At 35.8% G+C, this 24,830-nt stretch overlaps 1 protein-coding gene across 15 annotated transcripts in view; it reads left to right on the top strand.

Annotated features, from left to right (window-relative positions):
• MEF2C (myocyte enhancer factor 2C) overlaps positions 1 to 24,830 on the top strand; it is a 163,030-nt gene that overhangs the window by 65,286 nt on the left and 72,914 nt on the right. For 7 of the 15 annotated variants that reach the window (XM_037159628.2, XM_053664443.1, XM_037159635.2 and 4 more), the window contains one exon: positions 8,584 to 8,779. In XM_037159628.2, coding sequence (XP_037015523.1) covers positions 8,726 to 8,779 — 54 coding nt within the window. In that variant the 5' untranslated portion in view covers positions 8,584 to 8,725. Of the gene's footprint in view, positions 1 to 5,276; positions 5,422 to 6,471; positions 6,791 to 8,583; positions 8,780 to 24,830 lie in introns of those variants that run through there. The other 8 variants (XM_037159629.2, XM_053664444.1, XM_037159632.2 and 5 more) reach the window with 5 other exon arrangements.

The raw sequence follows: 24,830 nt of genomic DNA, 5'->3' as shown, positions 1-24,830 counted from the left end.
CTCAGAGGAAGGTCTGGGAATGTTATTACAGAACTTACAATTGAGCATATGTGAAAAAATTAGAGCAGAAATTCAAGGTAAGAAAGGTTAACTTCAAAAGTCTTATTTTGGTCCTGCTCTTTTAGAGGGTCAGAAATAGATTATGTCAAATGTTTTTAAAAAAATGGAATATTGAACTCAAATGCTGATACTATATAACAGATCATGGTAAATACATAAAATTAAAGTCATTATTAATTTATGTTAGCCAGACCTGTTTAAACATGTATATTATTTTGAGAAGAGACATGTGGGTCAATTTCAGCATGAGTAAATAAATAGGAAGGTTTCGTTTTGTTTTGTTTTTTCATTAATAGCACTACAGCTAGGGAGAATGGCTTCAGCAGGCCTGCATGAAACTTCAGTGGGACTGCAAAGTCACTCAACACGCTGTGTCTTGACTTCGTGTACACAAGGAAATGCAGTTCCACTTGATAAGACACATACTTAATTGGTTTTAAGAAAATAAACCAAGGTAAAGAATGATGTGTAAATGAAGCCGGGAACTTGGTACTTCACTGTATGGAAGCCCATGGGCCATGGGGCTTAATTGGGGCCAGTTGGGATCATTTCATGATTGCTGTCAGAAGATCAGATTTAATTCTCCTTATAAGAAGACCACAGTGGGATAGAGTTAAACACATTGCCACCAGAGGTTTCAGATGAACAAAGCCTTAATTAGGTTGATTAGGATGCTATAAAAGAGATGAAGAGAAATAGAAAAATTGATGAATCACTGGGTTTCATGGTAAGCCACATAGGACAGCAGTATCAAATATCTGCATTTTGAGAGATATTACTCTGGCATTTTGTACCTTGTATGTATTAGCATGGAAGATTTTTATGTAAACTTTCTAAATTTCTGAAGTCTAACTAGAGACTAAAATAAATGATATTCAGTGTGAATAGCAGTGGATTCACCGAGCATTTGCTCCCTAATGTATCACGAAGGTACTGACAGGACCACAGCATTTCTTCCCATATGGAGATCATCTTAAAGTGTTAAATGAACTGGAAAGGTAAACGAAAGACAAATTATTTGAAGTACATCATTTTTAATCACTTAACATAATATTTGAATACAGAATAAAACAAAGCCTTTGCTTAGAATGTCCTCATAGCCGTATCACAAACTTAATAATGTGATTATTTATTGGTAATAATACTCAGGACTACTCAAGTGTCTTAAAATGGACTCTTACTGTGTCATCTATACAGTGTGAAAAACAAAAATGTGTTTTTCCATTTGCTGCAGTTTTGCAGGAAAATGTTCTCTCTGCACACACATGCACAAATGTATCAGTAAGGCTGAAGGTGGTGTTCAATACATACAGACTTGTGAGAAAAAAATTGTAGGGTTTTTCCATTTTGATAATGAAATATGATATATTAAATAAAGATTAAGAAAATAATGAACATAAGATTTTTTTCTGACAGGATCAAAAGATGCCTGGGAATTCAGATTTTTGTCATAATAAGAGGAAAATGTGTAATAGCAACATCGCCCACTTAAAGCCTAGCTTGCTTTGAAGGCTGACAGTTTCGTTTCACTGATACCGGTGTTGTACAGTGCTGAACTTGTTTTGTTCAATAACTGCAACAAAAAATCCAGCCGCATGCACTTTGGAGGGGCTCCAGCCGGGGAACAGAATACGTTCTGGGATGCCAAACACGAGCTCTTGCCTGGTGATGAGGACGCTGTAGGGTTGACCTGTATGGTAAGCCCTGGCACATCACTAAGTGGCCATTGAAAGGAAACGTGGTAAACTGCCCTATCATGAAAAATCAGGAAATCAAAGACATGATAAAGCCATGAATTAATTACTCAGTATAATGTGGGAAGACTAAAAACTGTGGTGTGGTTGAATAGCACAAGGCTCTGGACATATTTAGACCATTTGGAGTTTATTTTGGAATGAGCATTGGAGAATGTTGTTTAAGCTGCAGTGTGAAAAAATGCCCAAGACAAAATATGCCGTGAAGAGCCATGACCAGGAAGCTATGCCTCCCTTCCTGTTTATTAAATTGTTTACAATGCGATACAGTTGTTTCAAGATATGTGCCTTCTAGATTCTAGAACTGTGTAAATAAAATCACTTATGCCAGTGTTAATGGAAGGTTAGACCCACTTATTAAATTAATTGCAGGGGTTTTCAAAACGAGTTCGTTTTTAGCCTTATTATATTTCTGACATACATTTCATCTCCTTTTGTCCTTGGGGAAAGATATTAAAGTAGGACTAGAAGCATTAATGTAGAGTTTTCAGCAGCCGTGGTCATTGGGAAAATTGATATATTTCCCTAGTTATTTCTACTTTTGCAGCCTGAAGCTCTTCCATGACTGATACTTAAGAGAAACTTCTTAATTTTTGTAACCTTCTAAATTTTTTCTTTGTAGCGTGATTATTGTTAAAGGATAAATGAAGCATTACCTGTTAGAAGCTTTTTATTGTTAGCTCTGCAGAGAGGAGTCTTCATGCTGTATGCACGAACTCTGGTTCACTTGATAGTCACTGTGTGCTGAGACTGAATTTACATCTCAATGTAGAAGCAGTCTTACAACTGGTAGGCTAGGTTCCCAGTACCCCCGTGTACCCAGCACTTCACCTATAGCACCAGAGTTAGTGACCATAACCATGCTGCAAATGAAGAAGTGTGTTCCCAACTTTTTGTAGGACAAGGAAACAGGGTTCCAAGAAAGTAAATCTTCACCCTGTAGTCACTCAGCTTCTAAGTACCAAGCCAGAGTTCTCAAACCCTGAGCTCCCTGACTTCAAAATCCATTCCGCTTCCACGTCTTATTCCATGTATGAGATGCTATATAAATATACAAAGGATTAATTATCAGGTTACCAGTTATCAGCCTGCTTTTGTATAAACAAAAATATGAAAATGTTCTTAAGTAGGAGTCACTAAAAATACTGACTGCAGAAAATATTCATTTGCAATAAAAACCTTTAATTCATTCATGAACTAATAGTATGCTGCTAATAGGACCAGCCTACTGCATGCATACCTGGCCCACAGATTTTAAGGAAGACAGGCAAACATGCAGTTCCAAGTATGAGGAGGAGCAGTGGTGCTGTGAATCCTTTTATGGAGATTTGATGTGATTGGGAGAGCTTGAAGTGCTTCCGGAGGAAGTGAAATGGAGAGGAAGGGAAGGAGTTATGGAGGCACAGAGGGGAAAGAGGAGTCTCCTGGGCAGAAGGAATTGCATATGCAAAGGCCCTGTGGTCGGAAGGAGTGTGGCAGGTGGTAGGAAAGACTGTCAACATTATTTGTTATTTGTATGTGTGATATTATGTTACTGAAACTCACAGGTGACTCAAAATTCATCATTTTCTATCTACATTGATTCTAATGACAAAGAAAGTAACTGTTTGGAATGATGGTATTTATCCAGCAAGAAAGAATGTCTGCTCTTTTGTCACCGTTAGGACAATGAGTCTTGGCTATGTGTCTTCAAAATGAACTCAGCTTCCATTCGTAGCCCGGGTAATGATGTGACATTCTGTATAATGCCTGGTAAGCTTAAAGAGATAAGGAGTAACTTTCAGGACCAAGGAAATATTTCCCAACTCATAAGACATCATATAATCAAGTAACAAGAAGAATTATTATACCTTTTGAAGTCCTGAATACCTCTACGGGAAAAAAAGTAAAAGTTCTACTTGTTCCTTTTAACCAAAATATAATTAGATGTCTCACATCTTTCAAACATAAAGTAGAAAGTTAAATGTATCTAGATGCACCATAACGAGCAATGTTTTGTACTTAAAATAATAATGATTCATTTAATTGTTTGAATCAGTAATACTGGGCTTGCAGCAACTGGGCTTATGATCATTTTTGCCCCTTTCTAAGTATTTGGCTTGTGTTTACTTAACACTATGATTTCTTTTGTGATATAGTGTGTTTGGTTTTCAGCCTTGAGTTTTCACAAAACAGTACATGAGTCAGTGAAAAAGTTATTTGCCAATGTGTGTAAAAGAAAACCAGAGTTTTTCTTTGCAAATTGACATCACATATTTTAGTGTTCTATCATTTTTCGTAAGCTGTGTTTATTTAAGTGACTGCATTGTGCTTATTATAGCAAAATACATGCTTTGCACTGATAAGTTTAGCAGGAGAGAATTAATTTCTTCCCACATCTTTTAATGTGGCATGGCAGTTTCACTCTAAGATCAAAACACATAACTGAAGGTTATGTTTAATTTCTAAATCAAAGTGTTGTGGGAAGATGATTGAAATCTGAAGATGACTCAGATCCCTTGATATGTGGTTTTCTTCCTACAGAAACCTTATGGTAGACTGCCATTTCCATGTTAGAAAGAACCTAATAGTGATGCGATTAAAATAGTTTCACTATATACTGAAAGTTTGTGTTAGTTACTTCAGCTCTTAGTCTTTTAAAAAAAAAAAGAATTTTATAAGCTTCAATACCATAGGAACCTCTTCCATCCACCCAGTATATGTCCTTTTATTAACTATGGGGACAGAGGTCATCACTTAATTTTACCAACATTGATTTTTTTGCACAATTTTTGTGTTTCTATTTTGAGCAAAAATATAATATTTCCATTTGGCTCTTTGCCTGTATAAAATTGTTCATTTGCCTCGAAGGGTAAATGAAGTTTATGTGGCTGCATTAACTGTTCCGATTTTTCTGAGGCATGATGGATTAATGGAAATGGAGGCACAGCTTCTGCACCAAAGTGAACTTGTTGGTTTTCTAATTTTCTATTTCTTAAAGCAGTCAGGCGAAAATACTAACCTAGAGCTAACATGGATTTTTCTCAGGTGTTTTAAAAATAGAAATTAAAAATGCTGTCCCCATGTCTGGATTTCACTCATTGTCCCTTATCTGAACCACTCAAAGGCCTCTCTGTGTGGGGCATGCAGTCCAGTACACTCAGACAGCTCTGCTCAGAGAAGGAAGTGAAGAGTTTTGGTTCCCATTTTACACTTCTGGAACAGTTTAGGGAAGGAAGCACCTTTACACCTTTTATTGTTCGTGGTTGCTGACATCATATCCTTCCCTGACCAGTCTGTGCGTGTTTCCTGCCATTCTGTCAAGACTCTTCTGTGTTACTGGGAGGGATTTGTAGGAGGGAGGGAGAGATGGAGGGAAGGAGGGAGGGAGGGAGGGAGGATGGGAGCAAGAAAGGGAGAGGGAGGGAAGAGGGGGCAGAGAGAGAGGAGGTGTGTAATCACTCGAGGGAACTTATTTATAAACGAGAGCCAGTGGGAGAAGGATCTTTAGCATCTGTTCACAAGAAATTCTTCTCTACTTGGGTCTCACGCCACTGTGCCTTCATCTGTCTGCTTGTGCCAAACTCAGAGTGAACAGAAGCCTGCCATAATGAAGTTCCCCTTTTTAGTAAGCAGCCTGATTTTATTTCTCTTATACTTAGGTTGGCAAAAAGAAAAACAATGCAGACTGGAACTCTAGAGAGTGTAACTATGGTTGAGCGTTTCTTTTTCTTTTCTATTTTTTTTAAATTACTGATTGTTTCTATGGAACTCTGTCATTTTCCAAGAATGCTTCTTTCATGTGGAAAGAAGCAGCGGCAAGCCTGCTGGAATTATTTTAAGCTTATGGTTGATTGTCCACAATGAAAGTTTTCAGCATAACTTGAAATTCTACTACATGTAGTTTAGGTATTATAATCATTTCTTCATAGACATACAAAACAATTTTACAGATTACTGAAGTTATATAATCTCTTTTTTAGCCTTTCTAGGCTTCTTACAAATTAATGCTTGAAACCAACCTTACAATATTATTTCTGCATAAAAATCAGGTTTGAGAAATAGTTATGCCGAGAAAACAACTACATAACTGTTGCTGACCTTCCTAACTCTTTGAATTTTTACTGACAGCCTTGAAATGTGGTGACTCATAATCAAATGTTCTAGGCCATATGTTCCATGACAGATTTTACTTCAGGAAAAGAGTCACATCATCACTACATATTATTCTGCATATATACTTAATAATATAAAACTTTGCATTGTAGGAATGTTCAAAAGGCAACACTTGAAGAAATATTCATTTTTACAGAAACAAGGAAATATTTTAATTGTATTAAAATTTACACTTGGTTCTCTGTACATTAACTTGTCTATTTCAAAAAGGAAATTATATTTAGTGGCATTATTATCATATATATCATATATATATCATATATATATCATATATATATCATATATATATATATTTGACATCTACACAGTAAGTTTTTTTCCAGCAAAATATTTCCCACAATGTTTTGAGAATTAAAAAAAATTCTCGCTCTGCTCTTTTCAAAAACATCTCTCCTCTCACCGTGTGAAATGCGGGGTTGTGGTATGGAGGAACTCTGCTGAGTTTGGTTCATCAGGAACTCTCCCCGTCTCTCTGAGGAGGCCTTTTCTCCGGGGATGTTTCTCTACTTGTCTGGCTATTTGTGTTTTGAAGTCAGGATCAGAAGTTCTCGTCTTGCCCGCCCCGTCACCACACGCTAATCTGTTCACCCTGACCTTCCACCTTCGAGTCAATAAGCGCTTAGGCAGGCATAGTCCTGTAAACCGATAGTGCCACCGGCCTCAGCTAAATGAAAGAAAGGAAATTGTCCCATTTGCATTTGCTGTGGATTCATGGGTTGGCCTTTCTGTTGGCTTTCCTGTGGCAGAGGAAGCCCGTTTGTCTCTGTGGGGTCTTGCACATGCATGGGAAATGCCATTCTAACGTGCTGCTTGCTTCCAAGGTAAGACCGTAGGAAACGCAGGAGAGCTGCCCAGTGGAGTGATGTTTGAGACCATTTCTAAACATAGATGAATACAGTGCCAACAGTGAATATGTGATGCAGTTGTGCTTTGTGGACCTTTCATATTTTAACGTGATTCAGTGTGTCTCAGGATAGCTAATTTTTTTCCTGTGTATTTGTCAAATGTGTGTTGTTTATAGAACTCTAACACTTCTGAACTGCTTCCAACATTTAGAATTACTGCTGGGGTAACAAATAGTTTTTGATAAGTACTGTGTGGTCATGATGTTACTCAATACATGTATTCTCAGGCAAGAGTGAGCTGCAGTTTAATAGAAAGGATTTGGGCAAAAGAGAATAGATGGTCTTAGTATTTAAGCAGCGCCTAATCCCCCAGAACTAATTATATCATAATAGCTCGTGCAATTAGATAATCACAGAAAACTTAAAATTGTAAAAAAACAATTACTCAAGGTGGTAGAAGAAATTAAATTAAACAAACCAACAGAGAGCTGGTGATCAGACCAAGTATATAACAGCTTTCCTGTTCCAATAACTTTCTCTTGGAGCTAACTGATCCATTAAATAGCCAGGACACTGGCTTAGCATTACATAACCAAGGTGGGAATTTATCAGGTTGGTTGTGAGACACCAACTAAAATAAACAGGGAAATTCTGAGGGGTGTGTAAAGTAGTTACATTCTTTGACATGAGATGGGTTAGAATAATTGAGGCTGTTGCTTGCAAGTGAAGAAGCCATTGTGAAATGCTTTCTTGTTCACTTCCACACTGCACGGCATTTCTCTTTCATTACATTCAGATGTACTTTAAAACAAAGTAAAATATATGCTTTTAATACTGTGGATTTTCTGGGTGTATGTTCCATTACCGATGATCATTTCTTTACTATTAATTCATGGCCTAAAGATATCCAGTATACAACAACAAGCTTTTATAATTTTGTATCTTACTCCCCAAAGAGATATGATGTCTTTCCAAAATATTTAAATTTAGGGGATTGATGGCTTATTATAAAAAAGTGTAGTTATAAATGGAATAATATTCTAATTTTTGCGCCTTTCTTTTTTCTTTTTATGAATGATTATATTTTTGGATTCTTATATTGAAAACATAGCTTAAGGGCTTTCAAAAGAAAAAGAGATCTCCCTGCTGATAGCTGCTTGTTATGTAAGATTAAACATCCCATATTCTTTTTACAGCATTCTCATAGCGGTGGTTTTTAAAAAATAAGATTAAAAGACTTAGATTTAAATTAGTTGCCATTCCCATATACCAAATAGCACTTTGATAACAGTCCATCCTATTTGCATAACGAGGGACAACGTTATCACCTCTGCTGTCAAAACAGGAGATTGTTTTCCCTTCAGAAATGAATTAGCTGCCCTGCTTAGCATACACAGGTACATAAAGGTTCATTAACTCTCTGATTTAGGTAATTTTTCATAACAGAAAGGTGCAAGTAGTCACCTCATTTTATTTAAAAATATTAAGAAACTCTTTGCAAAAGATGCATTTTAACTGTCAGGTTTTAAAACATAGTTTTCATCATTTAAATTGCTTGTTAAAGTACTTATGAGATGATCTTAATTATAAAAACAAACCAATCCTACTTGATGTGCTCCTGTATGTGATATACTGTGTCCTTTTAACAAGCACTTATTTTCATTCATTGGGTTGGCTTACAGCCATGTAGTTTAATTTTTTTTAAATTAGAATATGATAGTTCTTAGGACTTGCTGCTAAAGGGTGTTGAATGTCTCTTTTTTGTTCAGCAGGAACGAATGCAGGGATTTGGGAACTGACCGGTGCAAGTGCTGAAGAAGGAGATTTGTTTGGAGGAAACAGGAAAGAGAAAGAAAAGGAAGGAAAAAATACATAATTTCAGGGACGAGAGAGAGAAGAAAAACGGGGACTATGGGGAGAAAAAAGATTCAGATCACGAGGATTATGGATGAACGTAACAGGCAGGTGAGTGAGATAAACTTTTTTCTTTCACTATGTACATGTTCTATCTAGTACATTTTCCCCAAATGTGGTCAGGGTCCTGAAAAATATTTTGAATTAAACGTGGCCAGTTTAAATGCTAATAGTCTTTGATATGTAAAGGGAAAAAAATAACCTTCTCTTGTAGAAATATAGTTTACACATTCGTGATTAGTTAGCTTTTACTTCAACCTGAATTCTAAGTGGGAGCTGTACTTGTGTAATATAAATAGCTTAATAATTAAGAGTTAATAAGCATAACATTGCTACATTGCACACATCACCAAAGATATTCGAGTATTCATGGGTACAAGGCCTTTTGTGGTTATCCATTTTAAAGGTTTATATTATAGGCTAAATATCCTGAATAAAAATAACTTTTATTCTATTCACAAACTTTGAAATGCATCCAAAATATTTAACTGTCCTGACAACAACAAAGAAAACACCCACATAAAATATTAGTAACTTAAAATATGTAGGCAAGGAGTATTGGTTAATTCTACTATTTTCTTTAAACCCTGACTTCTACAAACATAGAGGCAAGTGATGTTGTCATTTTTCCTAGGACTCCAGTGATAATACCTGTGTGATCCAATTCAGGGTCCAGCACAAATAATGCCCCCTGTTTATTACCAAATCTTTCATTACAAAGTCATAAGCCTGTAATTCCGTAACATATAACACTACCACACTCAAGCACACCATATGATATTTTAGGTGAAATGATCAAATTAAAACTATGAATTATTACATCCATGGCATTACCTGACAAACCACACTCAGGCAGGCCTCATACCCTGTATTCTAAAGATATTTTACAGCCAAATGCTCTGTTCAATAAATACTTATATATCATGAATATCTGTGACTTTTTCATACTTGGGAGTGTGGATGTAGCCAGGCAATGTAGAGAGATGTGTGGTAATTTGCTTGTATTCTGATGTCAAATACCAAGTAGTGGTTCCTGGGAGAAATCATGGTACTGCCAGGTCCCAGCCATTGCGGGTGGATAGTGCAGCCTACAAAGCAGGCATTCCTTGACTGCAGAAGAGAAGGTTCTTTTGACTGTCCTCCCTTCACACTAAAGGAAGCTAAGAGGACAGCTTTGGGGATGCCCTCTAAGGCTGTAATTTCCCCCAAATAAAGACTCTCTATCTCTTTTGTCCCTTTCTATCTTGTTGGACTTGTGAGACTAGAACTAATTCCTGGTTTAAAATGTTATATTGTAAAATGTGTAAATTATAATGAATATAAGTTATTACTTATGCTGTCAAAGCCAGAATGCTATTAAGAGTTAAAGAAACTTTTTGATTTTTATGTTTATAATTTCTTAAATTGTTATGTTCAAGGTACATATGACTTAAACTATTTTTGGCTGAAAATTGAGCTAAAGGATGAATAAGGCTAAGGTTTATAATGTATTCTGTTACTGTTTTCCTGCATATTATTTATTGCTATGAGTCAAGTCAAAAAGCAATAATTTCTTCAATATAAAACCACATTTTAAATCGGTTTATAGATTGAAATTAAAATTAAAACTGAAATATTGAACATCATGTACCATTGACTATTTAGACCCAGTTATTTGGACTAGAATCTATTTTAGATACAATAAAAAATTATGTGAATTAGCACCTACATTTCATTAATAATACCAAGTAATTTTTTAAATTCATTTTATTTTTTAAGTTCATGAAATTCATTATATCTTCCTTTTGCTTGCAAAGAAGGAAGAATTTTTTTGCAGGCAGAAATCGTACTTTATAAAAGAGCATAAAACTCCTGCAGGAATGCACAAATTTTTAACAGCCTATTTTTGACCTAATAATTGAACATCTTTTATTAATTTAAATATAGTTGTATCTACAATTGCTATGATCTCACCCATATTAGAAAAAGAAAATTTATTTAAATTCATCTTCATTTATCTTTTTATTAATCCTGAAGACAATATTCTTGATTTTATTCTATAGAATTTAGGCTCTTAGTCTTTTTTCTTTTTTCTTTTTTTAGTCATTAGGTATAGCAGGTCTTTTAATTCAAGACTCAGACAGAATTAGTAAACATGAGAATTGCCATGTTTTTAACATATAGTTCAGTGGTTATTTTAGATGGCCATTGACAACATTCAACAGCCATCTTACTTACAAAAGTTTGTCACATGCAAAGAGCGGTTGTAAGAACCATTTGAAGAGAGCTTTAAAAAGATAAATTACTTCTAATGATTCACACCAGCATATCTGCCATAGTGTATCCTATGAAGTAGGGAGGAACCCCTAAACTGAGCTGCCTTTAAACTGTGTTCACATGTTGAAAAGAAAAAGGTAACTGCTTTGCCCTTGTGGAAGCTTCCCCCACGGTAGACTCCTTAATGGAACCTCACACAATGGTTCACAGTCATCTTTTCTTAAAAGTAGTAAAATCTGCTCTGCTACTGCAGGTGTTTATTTGGCAATACAGAGAACAGGGTGTGTTTTTACAGAACAAGAAATTCTGGTGTAAAGTGTGAAATGAAATATTGCAGAACTGATGTGATAAGTTGTATATCATTAAGAAATGAAACTGTTATAAAACAGAGTGGCTAACTGTTTAAATAGAATTTTGCCCTTATTTTTGTCTTCTGTAATGGAAATAGGGAACAGCTAAAATTTAGAAACTCCAATTGTATACCTATAATAGTTTAGGGGAGGAAAAATAGTACCAGCTTCTTAAATTTTCCAGAGTTTCTAAGCTTATGAAAACTACTTATTTCTCAAATGCCAACCTACACAAGATGGATTTCTTGGGCCAGTATGTAAAAATAAATAAAATCCTAGATTCTCTCTTTGTCTTGCAAAAACTTTCAGATAACTTAGTAAAAGAAGCTACAAGTTCCAAGAACTACATACATATTATTCCACTTAATCCTTATCAATCCCCTTTATAGCTTAATAATTCATTTATTTATTAAATCAACAAATACTATTGGATTGCAATGTGCCTACCATTAAGTAGTCAGTGGTAAGCAAAAAGAATCTCACCCATCTTGTCAACTGCTGCAGAAGTCAGCAAACTTTTTCTGTAAAGGGCCAGAGAGAAAATATTTTTGGTCCTGTAAACCATGCAGTGACTGTCTCAATGAGTTGTGAAAGCGGCCATGGGGAAGATGCAGGGGGATGAACTTGCTTGTGGGCCATAGTATGGGGACCTCTGGCCGAGTGGATGAATTCAGCCATGAAACAGGCAAATATATAATGAAAGTTTTGTTCATAGATGCTATCAGTGATTTTCAAAGTGTTGTGAAGGAGTAATAGGAGGTGTTTTGTTCAGATTGGGGTCAGAAAATGCGTCTGGAAGGAAATGCTAAAGGTGGGAACATTAAGACAGTCAAAGTCAGGCAGGTGGCAACATTCCAGAGGTGACAGTGTTCGCAAATCTCCTTTAGAAAGGAGAGGGCCTGCTAGGAAGCTGAAGGAAAGCCCATGGAACTTGACCTTGGTGTGTCTAATTTTGGAGAGATGAGAGAAAAGATTGGACTAGGCATGGCCCAGACCATGCAGTTTTGATGGTTGTCAAAGATTTGAGTCCAGATCTTTCATATTAAAACACAAAACAAACATAATTTTCTTAATTAAATCTTATTTCATCCTGTATAATATAATGTTTAAGTCATAGCCTTTCCCAATTACATCGTGCTGCATCCAGTATAATATGATAGTAATGAGCATGGTTTTAGAGACAAACCTAATTCTGGTCCCAGTTTTGGAACCTACTAGCTGTATGACCGACCCTCCCACAAGAGACTTAACACCTCTCTGAGTCTCATAGATTCCCTGTTCAGTAGTAGAGTGAGGATTAAAAGCATAATACTCACCTCATTAGGTCACTGAGATGATTAGAGAAAAAAAAGTAAAGCACCTAACATATTATAAGTGCTCAATGAATTTCCTTATTAAGCTATTTCTATTAAGACTCATGCTCTTTGAACCATGAGCTATTATGGTAGAGTTAATGTGATTTGCATCAAAAGACTTCCTGCTCTGTGGAGCACATTAAAGAATAATACCTGAACCTTCATTTCACAAGAGCTTTACTTTAAAAGGGTATTGGGGAGATAGGAGGAAAGTGGAACAGAGTAAGGAAGGAGCATAAAGGTGCCTTTGGAAGCTGAAGGGGTGAGCAAGTCCTATCATAGCAAGAGCTGGCTGATGGAAGAGGATGGCTGGTGGACAGTTTGAAAAATCACTCAGAACATTTGCAGAGCAGGGCAGGAAACAGAAATGAGGAGAAGCAGTTTTCTAAGGTCTATGTATTATGGAACTTACTGTCAAATGTATGTTACTCACCAAATTATTTTGAACTATGGATCGCCATTCTTACCACTTCCAATTTCTGGCTTATTCTAACCCTACAATTTCAAGCTCTCAGTCCGCATTTTTATATTTTTACCCGGTAGCTACCTTCATCAATAAGGCAATAATCTTACCCTTCTTCATCTAGTACTATTTTACTATACTCTGAAACAGCCATATTTCTTGAGTTTTTTCCCTGTATGACTCTTTTTACAAACAATATAACTAGAAATCTATTATATCTGTTGTATCAAGAAAACATGTCAAAGTTAGGTATGGTGAACCTGTAACCTGTTGACTTGTATATTTGTATTTAAATTTTCCAGTTTTCACACTTTGAAAAGATAGGAGAGGTAAACCCAAATTTATTTGTGTGGCTTGTTAGTAAAAGACAATTAAATATTTGAATAACTAAAAGAGAAAAATATTTGACAAATAACACAGAGCCTAATGCAGTAATGTTAAGGGGAAAAGATTTTTAAATGTCTTAAGTTCTTTTCTTCCATCAGATCTGGCACACTAATAGTTTTTGCCAGCAAACAAAATTTTATATAATTATCAGTGCAATAACTGGAGCACAAATTAAAGACAATTAGCAACATTCTCCTGTTAATAGAACAGCAGAATCCCCTTATGACTAGAAGGAATTCAGAGTTCATAGCTGTTAAATTGTGTAACTTTTTCTCTGGAGATGTATTGATTTCCTTAAGTGACTTTCTTTTATAAAGAAACAAATTTTACTCCTTTCTCCTGTTTTCCACTATTTTGGGTTCTTCTTAATTTTAGTGGAATTTCTACTGTAACATTCGTTCCTTCAAGGTGATAATCCAGGATATCAGTAAACAGAAGTGGTAATTACAGTTCTAAACTTGAGAGTTACAACCTACTAAACTAATACAAAATGTATCAAAATCGAGATGGATTCACTCTTTAAATATGAGGAGCTGGATAATTTAGAAATGCAAATTAATTGCTTCAAGAAAATAACTTTGTAATGAATAGTAAACCGTGAGTTAAAAAACCAGAGTAATCATCACACTGTTTTCCTTTGTCATCTCCACAAACAGAACTTCCAACTTGTCAGTTGCTGGTATTCATGTCAAGCCAGTGTGTGTTGTTTGAGAGGAAATTATGCTTTAGGTAGTAGAGAAGAATTCTCTATGTTAAGCAATGAATATGTGGAACTTCAGATCAAGTGAAGAAAAATTTCAATCACTGCAAAAGTGTTGATTTTTCTACCTCTAAATCGAAAATAAACCTGCAAATACCTCATATTGAAGATTTTTATGCCTTTTTGCCCTCAGTATCATTTCTTAACAGCTGACTACCTCCCTTACACTTCTATTAAATTTTTTATTAAGTTCATTTTACATAAATGAAATTAGCATGTATCATAGTAATTTATTAGGACATAGTAGTACAATATATCTCAGGAGTGAATGAATTACAGGGTATATTGATGCATCCTGTGGATACCTACTTAAAAATTCCCCAAGTGTGTAAGCTAAACCATTCTTTCATTAATCTTAAAAATCACCAAGGGGAAAAGTTTTTGTTGGAATTATTGGTGATTGAAGAGACTGAAAAAAGAAAACATAAAAGGAAAATGAGAAAGTGTACTTTTGAGAATTTTCATCAAGGAAAGCAGTAGCCAGAGTGCTCAGATGTCTAACAGCTATGGCATCAGGCCATTCATTTGTATCATATTCCTAGCAATCTGCAAACAACTCAAAAGTGGTCTTCCCCCTATATGGTTGAATCATAGTCGAGTGCACCACATACTTATGTCCAATAAATGTGGGACATTTTATACTTATATGAGCCAGATCTATCCTTTCACTGTCAGAAAGGCATTGTCTCAACCGCAGTCAGATTCACTCAGCTGTCCTTTGTAGAACATCCACGGGAGGTCAAAATGCTTACAAGGGGAAGGAAACTGCTTCTCTAGAATTCTGTGACTGGGTTTAAAAAATCAGCTCCCCATAAACTTGAGGGCTTCGAGACTTTTTGTTGTTTCAGTCCAATTTGTGTATTTCATATAATTTCCATTTTAAAATTCTGATGTTTGGGTTTATTGTATCTCAATAATTTTGTGTACAAAGGTGACAACAAATGACACTTTCCACTTCTGTGAATACATGCACACACCTTGTTTGCTACAAGTCACCTTGTGCTTTGCAAATGCACAAACGCTGTGTGACATTATATTACTGAGAAACCAGCACTAAAAATATTAGCATCATAAATAGACCACGTAAACCAAAAGGTTTCTTCTAAACTGTAGATTAAAGAACATGTTGCTGGTTATTTCAAAAGCCGTGTCCTTTGCAGTCTAGACTAACTTTAAAATTGTAATTTGTTCGTTTAAAATGAGCTCCTTCAAAAATTAATATGATAAAAGCATTTTGAAAATTTACATCTCAGCACACTCTTCAGCACACTCTGAAGACAGTTTAGAACACCTCACCTCAAAATAATAACTTTAGTTTAAAAAAACTTACATAATTATTTTTTGGATGTATATTTACATTTCTTTGAAATACTTTAGACCTCTCATAGGAATAAGAGAACCATTCTAAATGTTTGAAAATTTGACTTTTAATTTTAAGTTGGAACGGTTTAGCTTAAGAAATCACTAACATTTAAATAACATTTCAACAAATGTAACTGTTTGGAAACTACAAGGGAGACAGCCTCCTGCCTTCTGTCTTGCAAGGATTGATTTGGAAGGCCCTGAGGGAGAAAATATTGGAGTTAGGAGGTAAACCTGAAGCCATTGTGGAAAGGAAGAAGTTACACTCTTCCTGTTATGACAGGAAATGTAGACAAATGTGCTTCCTGAGCATTTACTCAGCAGGGAATGAAGTAGTCTTTGACCTTTACCTTAGGTACATTTTGGCTTTGTTAAACTAGTAAACATGTTTTTGCCCCCCAAATATGAATCTGGTTTATTTTATTCTTCTCAGATTCAAATGATATATTTTATGTATATGAGGTATAAAGAAATGGGGGGATTTATTTTATGACTGCATCTTCTGATTGGATTTAAAATGTAAATCAGCCCTTTATCAAACAAAGCAGTCTTCAACAGCACATATAAGAAATTAAAAATATATTGTGCAACAGTCTTCTCTTTTTAAATCCCGAAACATATTTAGGCTTAAAAATGGACCACAATAAAATCTTTAAATCCTGATAAGTTTAATAATTGTAGATTATCCTTCTTCCTTTGCCTCAAGTAGACAAATATATCAGAATTCAGCTATCATGCATTTTAAAACCAGGGCTCTATGAGCTTGTTAATAAACATGAAAGTTTATTAACATGCATTCAATTATTTAATTATAATCTAACCTATTTTTTATAAGTTTTTTTCAAAATATTATGCAAAGCTTAAGATTTAAAGCTTTTTTGAGGTTTGGGGTGTTGACTTAGGGGGAGGGGTTGGTAGGGTTCTAAATTCCATACTCTCAGCCCTTTATTTTAATCCTTTTACTGCATTGAGAATTTTAGGAACTACTGCTCAAAACTCCTTTGGAAATCCCTGCATTGCAGTGAAACCCAGCTCAGTTTGCTGGAGGCTAATGAGGACAATAGTCCTCTTTGCAGCCCCAATGCACTGCTGTCTCATCCTTGCAAGTTATGCTGGAGGGTTACAAGCACATGGTAGCAGTCTGCTTAAAAGAGTCCCTCACTGCTCTTTAAAGAGCCTTTCTTTTGCAAAGGCAGGCCCAGTCATTGTATAAAGGAGCGCTTGTCTAGAACACAAGTCTGCAGTGGCATTACTTCCTCCCACCGAGAGTAATCATCAAGCCTAAAGCTCGAAAGCCTTTCTAATGACAGACTGAATTAAACAAAATAAAATTGAAGAGGAATACTTTAGAACAGTTGCACCATTACTTACTGTCAGGAACAAGCCAGAAGAAAAAGAGCATTTAAGAGGGCATTTCCCTTTTTCAATTAGAGATTGTCCTTGCAGACTCCTGACTCCATCCCTAACCCTTTAAACACATAGGAAGACCTGTGGCTGTGGATTAGAGAGTGCATTGTGTCTCTGACCTGTCCGTCTGGTCACTCATTAGTCACGCTGCTTCCTTAACTCGGAGGAAACAGATTATCAGATTATCAAGACTGGGAGTGAGGAGGAGTCGATCTAAAATATTTTCATAGGATGAAGGTTAAATTAATCATCACTCTATTTAGACAAAAAAAATAATACTTTAATCTGAAAATAGAATAAGCTGAGTACTTTAGTAGTCCCAAATTCTATTTTTCCTCTGTCTCTTCAAATTTATGTTTTTTAATTGAAATAACTTCTACATTTATCTACAAGTTAAAACTACAGTTAGAGTTTTCCCATGGCTTTCTTTTACATAAATAGGAATTTTTAAGGTACACAATTGTTTTTAAGACATTCATAAAACTTCTTCACCCTCGACCCAGTTGTTCGGAATCATCCTTCAGCTCAGGGTTATTGATGCCAAGTTCATCCACACGGTACCATCTTCTGTGTCAGCAAATGAACTGGTAACAGAATACTTTTATTGAATTTGTTGGGGTGACACTGGTTAATAAAATCGTACAGGTTTCACATGTGCAACTCTCAAATGCATCATTTGCATACTGCTTGTGTGCTCACCACCCAAAGTCAAGTCTCTTTCTGCCACCATCTCAAACAGATTCTAAAGTGAAGACACAGATACTACTTTATGAGTTAAAGAAATGAGTAAAAAGTTCTCCACTCACTGAGCAGACTCATTGAGCAGTTGAATTAAGATCAGGCCAAAAGGCCCTGACCAGTGTGGCTCAGTTGGTTGGAGTGTCATTCCAAAGATCAAAGGGTCATGGGTTTGATTCCCAGTCAGGGCACATGTCCAGGTTGCAGGGTTGATCCCTGGTCAAGGTGCATATGAGAACCAATTGATGTTTCTCTCTTTCTCTCCTCCTCCCTCCTCAATCTAGTGAGAAAATGCCCGCAGGTGATAGTGAAAATAAATATTTTTTTTAAAAGATCAGGCTGAAAGTATTCTGATGGGTAGAAAGAAAAATAAAATTATTGTTGCTTTCCTTAGTAATTAATGCTCTTGAAGTCCTTTAAAGTTAGGCCTCAGTTCTCACGGATGTGGGTAGCTGATGTTTCCAAAGGCCTTTTGCTGTCATTTATTCAGAACACTTCCCTGCAAGTTGCAAGGACTTCCACAGCTAATATGGCAGAAGAGTTCTCCTGAGATGATGTTATGAACCCAGTTGGGATTAGGAGGGGGAACAGAGGAGGCATGCACATGGTATGGAGACTACTTATTACGTGTCCTTTCCATTCCACAGTAGTCAGATTAATTTCCCTACCCTGTAGGAAATGATACAGGAATTGTCCTCTGCTTTTAGAACTTGTTATTTACATTGCCTCTGTGTAAATTGGAGACCCACCTTTTGTGTTGTGGCTGTAAACAGAACTGTGTTTGCTACCAACCAAAATGTTTCTCGTTTTGTGAAATTTAAATAAACACCCACAAACATAGAACCAGTTCGTGCCCACTAGTGCATGCCTGTGGTCCTCAAGAGCTTCACTGGGACTGGCTGAGGGTCTGAGGACAGAGCTGGCTGTGGAGACCACACAAAAGGAGCTTTACTGTCAAACCTAGAAACCAATTGCTTCTAAATTTCAGTATTATCAGTATTCTTTTTTTACTTTAACCTAGAAAACTTCCCTTACATTGATGAGTGTGTTATACAGTACTTTGCTTGTACTCTTCAGAAAAACTGACGGTTCTTAATGGACCTGTACATTATTCAGTGAACGGCTGACTGGGTGCATTCGGTGCTCATTTAAGCCCCAGAGATGCAGTCGTCTAAATGAGGACAGGACCGCTGGCTAAGGGAAGTGTGAAGAAGGTTCTGTTCCCAGTTCGTCCACGGACTAGTTTTGTGACATTGGATAAGGCAAGTCATGTCTTTCTTTACAGCATCATCTGAGAAGTGGGAATAAAAAACTGTGCCACATAATAACTTCAAGAGTTACTATCGAATGTAGTAAGATAACCTATTATAAAGTCTTTGATCTTCTTAGAAAACATTCACCAAATACAATCAACATTCTTACCTAAAAATAACTATAATATGATATGCTCGAATTTCACCAACAAACCCACACAAAAAATTTGACCCAGTCCAACTTTTCTATTCAGTTTTATCAAATGTATATTTTTACTGTAAGTGAATATGACAAAGAAAAAAAGTAACTATGTGAAATTTTCCCCTCTCGGGGGTGGACTTCCTATTAACACAGTTTTAGCAGGCATAGAAATTTATTTTTGCCATTCCTTTTGGATAGCAGAACATGCACAATTCTCCATCCCTCTCTCCATTCATTCATTCAACAAATATTTAGCCAAGTATTTTTCTGGGACTTTGGATTATGAGATCAGATAGGAGATATCCTGAGCTTTCAAGGGAAGCTCAAGGTCTACTTGAGAGAGAAACTCTGATCCCAACATAACAACAGCAACCCAAGTGGACAGGTCCTAGGAGAACAGCAGTATGTAACAGAAAGTGACTGAGCCTGAGGCATCAAAGAAAAAAGTACGACCTACCTCTTACAGTGTTTCACTGTCAACAAGTCACTCACACTTATATTATGTCCCTTAGTTTAAGTCTCATAATAATTCTGAAAGAAGCCTTTTATTACCTCCATTTTACAGGTGAGGAAACAGGGGTTCAGGTAAGTTAAGCAGTTTATCGAAGGCCACATAGCTCATAAATGTCAGGGCTCAGACTTCATTTTCAATTCCCATGTTTTTGCTTCTATACTCAACTGCCCTAGTAATGATGCATTTATACTGCTTCTTTAAAAATAGCTTAGTAATGTGAATTTCCTATTTTATTAATCTAGACCATTTTTCTCTGCAATTTCAGCACTAAACATAATTTAACATTGTCTACTCAAAATTTTTATAGTCTTTTCTATCTCTTCTAACTACAAAAAGAAAGTGACCTCATTTGTTTCTTGGAATATGGAAATTAGAGATGATTATGATAATACATTAATGAGGTTGGGTAATCAAAAAGTAAGACATTTTATACAGTGAAGTTGAATAAATAGATTCTTGTTTTGAACCGTATCACCATTACTCTAATCTTCCCCTTGACCCAACAGTCTGTGCTGCCTAGGCAAAGAATCCGAAGACATGAAATCTAGAATGAATATTTTCAAGATCCTACTCTAGCTTCCTGCCTAGTTCAGGAACACCTTCTGCACTTTCCTTGACATGCAGCTTTACTTGAACACATTCAGGAATGAACTGCTTTGTACTTCTTGAGACTTGGTTCACTCACAAACAGTTCTCATCACTAGGTTTTCTCCTATTTGCACCTCTTTGTGATTTTCAACTATACTTTCTAACTCCACTCCACAGAACAAAACAGAATAACTCATCTACCTCTTCACATGGCTACAGGTCTTCGGATTTGGCATTTCACTTTTCACTCTTATTTTCTGGTTTAGACATTCCAGATAACCTTTAAGATTTCTCAGGCAAAATTGTTCTCCCATCCTACATCAACCCCTTTGCCACCCGATAACCTCTCTAATTTTGTCAGTGTCTTTTTAAATTTTAATTCTCAGAATTGAATAGAGTGCTGAAAATTGGTGCTGACTAACAAAAATAAAATCATTAGGATAATTAATTCCCATATTGGAACACTATAACTTTAGAGCCATTTTCCAAAAACAGCTACCATGTTCATTTTCCTCCAACCGAGCCTATGTAATTGTTTTTTTAATGCAAATGAGGACTAAAATGATCTGTTTCATCTTGTTTCTAGTCTGTAGAGGAAGCTATGGAGAGAGCCTCTACCATCTATTGGGTTATCGCCCAGATTTATGTTACATGTGGACCCGATGAGCGTGCCATCTGCATCTTCTTCTTAACCAGTAATGAAGAGGTTGCCTGAGGCAGGAAAGTTACTAAACTCCATGGCCCTTTCTAGAGATTTTCCCTTAGACTCAGCACTGACCAATGAATTCATATTTAAATTGTCGAAATTACTACCAGCCAGTTTCAAATCTATATTAGTGTGAAGAGAATTTAATCCAACTCTTTGCCAAGTGTTCTGTGAAAATCTGAACTCATTAGAAAGTTCGATACATTTTTGCTTAACAAATGAAGTCATCCTGAACTCTTAGATCCTCCCCCCTTTTTCTCTGCATCCTGTGATTGTAAAATTAAAATTTTATCTTCACAGTTTTCCATCCTTCATGATGAGTCACTGGGCAAGGAATAAAGGCTTTCCTCTGAATGTTCTGAATTTTTTTTTCTTGAAATCTAGAGTATATATACATGTATATTTACCTCCAGACATTGTCTGGCTTGTCTATTATAGATTTTAAGGTGTTATTTCATTCCTTGCTCTCAAGATTCCTGTTTCTAATACGTTAAGCTTTTTAGTTTTATATATGTGCATATATAAAAAGATTATATATATGCATATATATATATATATATATGCATATATATAATCTTTTTATTTTCTAGAGATTAACTATCAAAAAATCTACTTTCAGCAGAAAATTATATTGAGACATTCAGGCTTTAAAACAGAGCATACATCTATTTCTTAATCCACTCCTTCAGCTGTGTTCACCGAGTGTCCAATGGGCACAGTCTGTGTGAGGCCAGAGGTGGGGTTTTCCGGGAAATCAAAAGCCAGCAGGAAAAAGACTTAAAAACGACCAACCCTGTAATGTTAAAGTGAGTCTCAGAATAAAGGTTTGTAAAAGTTCTGGTGGACAACAAGGAGAAGGAATGAGCTTTAAGTTGATGTGGCAGGGAGAGCTGCATATGGGACTTTGGCGTTTAAACTAAGTCCTGCAATGGAATTGGAGCTGGCCAGCAGCCAGGTGAAAAGGGGGAGGGACACTCACCACCATTAGGTTTCACCAAGTACAGGATGAGAAAGAACCAGTATGTCAGGTTTCATTTGGTATTCATCTTGACTGGGTTGACATCTATGGTTATCTTTCTTGTTCAGTCTAGAGAAAAAGTTGGTCAGAAAACAAAAGCTGAAATCACCCAACTCTAGGGAAAAGTACAATTTCAGATAATTTACACATGACTGAAAACATAACACTATTAACCAAATAACGAATTGTGTTTTAAATAAATTGCCTTTAAACATTAAAGAATTAAATGACTCATTCTGTCTCTAGCCCTGAGAAAGAAGCATGAATTAGGGAGGTAGATCCAAAGTAGAAGCCCCACAGCGCCCAGCACAAAGGTCTGACAGCCAGGAAGGCTCAGCATCGCTTAGCGTGAGGTTTGGTGTGTCGAAGATGCCCAGTAAGAGTTGCTTGAATTGTTTTCTGTTCATGTACATAGATTTTTCTAATTTCTTTATGACTGAATTATATGGAGCTGTATTTAATGAATGTGCCTCTTCTCCATTTCAAATTCTAATTTCAATTCCTGATTCATACCTAGAAAGTTCTAGAGTGATTCTCAGTATAGGACATGTGATGCCTGGCCTTATGCTAGGATCTACACTTGAGGTCACTTTCAAACTTAATACTGAGACACCTTAATACAACATCATCATTGCATTCGGGTCTGTTTCAAGAGGTTAGGAAAAAACGTAAAATGGTCAGTATTTATACAGAGTCATTTTGCTTTCCCTTCGTTTTTACATATCAAGTCTCTTTAATTCTGAAAGCTAAATTTCAAGTTCTAATGCTGCCTTAACTAGTAGAGACTTTATTCTCCTCTCAGTGCACCTCAGCTGATGCAAACACTGGAAAAGAGCATCTCTTTGCCTACCGCTGTGAAAACAGCTTTCCATCTCACCTAAGGTTCAAAATACGTTACTGAAATAGAAATGGACGTGTTCCCATTACAAACTATTGTTACATTATGAAAAATATAATGATTATAATACATTATTATATTTAAGTATAAAAGCTCTGCATTGCAATCTGCCATTGAGTGGCATGTTTTAAAGGAAGAGTAATATCTCAGGTCTCTCTATAAAGCATTTTGCTCAAAAATTTTATCTAACTATGAACAATGAGAAAAAGCATTATAAAATACATTTTGAGTATTCCATGATGAATAGGAACATGGTACAGAATTAAATTTAGAGCAATTATGAGTAGAGTTCAAAGATATTAAATACTTTATTATAGTCGTGGTTTTAGTTTGCAGTTTCAATGAAGAAAAGCTACATGCACTGACTTTTTAACAGGCAACATTAAATAAGTGTGCATCATCCAGCAACCTATTTGGTTACACAAAAGTCAAGGAGTACCTAAAAGTAAACACAAATAGTGGCCCTAATGATATTTCTGTGCTGAAATGTACTTTGATGGTGAGTGTTGTAACGTGCTAAATTCTGAGGTTTCAGTGCAACAGAAACCATACTGTATTGAGACATTCCACCTACAGTTTGTGGTCACGAAAGTCTGATTAAAAGTGGTTTTAGATATATGAAAGCATTTTGGGTCAGTGCCTCTTCTATTGAACCTACTCTGTAGCCTATTTCACTAAACAAAATACCAATGTGCAGGTATATTTGCATAGCTAAATTGCATCTAAAAGAAATATTGAAAGACATTTTGTATAAATCTAAATGATTAATGATTGTGCATTTTTACCCATTTCAAAATAATAGTTTTTATTTAGCTTCTCCTTAATACTGATTATGGCTCATCTGAATGAGCCATAATAAAACATTTTCTAAAATAATATGATAATCAAATATGAAGCTAAACCACTAGCTATATTTTATTGGAAGCACTTTAGCAAGACCGTCAATAAACATAAAATATCAATAGAAGGTGCCACATTAACAGTTATTACAAAGAAAAACTGTCAAAGTTGAGATGTAAGTAACATATTCAAGTAGATATTGACTAGTTATATGAGCTGGTAAATACCTAAATGCTATGTTTTCCAAAGAATGATCAGCAAGGATTTCATAGTTCAGCTTTTACCCTTCCATCAGGAATAGTAAGCACCTCAAATGCCCTTAATCGAGAGACTTTTCAAGCCACCAAGACAGATAGATTTCGTAAGTTCTTCTTTTCCTGTAGGTCTTCTCAGAAAGGAATGGAAACTAAGATTTATTGAGCTGCCACTTTAAGCACAGTGCTTGATACTGTACACATGTTACTTTATGTAATCCTCACAGCAATTCTAAGAGTAAGTGTTCTTTTCATTTTACAGATGAAAAATCAAACTCAAAAAGTTAAGTGAATTTCTCATAACTAGTAAAGAGCAAATTCAGCCTTCAAATCCAGGGACCCACATTCTTTCCTTTCTATGATGCTGCCTTCATGACAGATATGATAAAACAATATAATCATTATTAAATACAGATTTACCTTTCTAAAGTTCTATTTATGAGTTACTAAAAAATTAGGGGACAAGCTATGAAATAATTTTATATAGTGTATCAGCTTGAAATTTCTAAAAACTTCACATAAAAGTTTTTCCTACTTCACTTTTTTGTACCAGAAACCTTGAGCATGCTCCCATCCCTGTCTGCTCTTCTGGGAGTGCAGCAGTGAGCAAAACAAAAACGGCACATGCTCTCCTGGGCCACGCACTGCAGTGGGAGAGACAGGCATTAAACAAATGATCACAGAAAAATATACAAATGATAACATTCAACAAGGGCTGTTAAGGAAAAATAAAGAGTGATGGCTAAAACAG

Source organism: Artibeus jamaicensis, unplaced genomic scaffold (genome assembly GCF_021234435.1).
Source record: "Artibeus jamaicensis isolate MK-2021 breed Jamaican fruit bat unplaced genomic scaffold, CSHL_Jam_final contig_373, whole genome shotgun sequence".
Lineage (NCBI taxonomy): Eukaryota > Metazoa > Chordata > Mammalia > Chiroptera > Phyllostomidae > Artibeus > Artibeus jamaicensis.
Note: the sequence above shows the minus strand (reverse complement) of the source record. Positions and strands in the feature narration are given on the sequence as shown.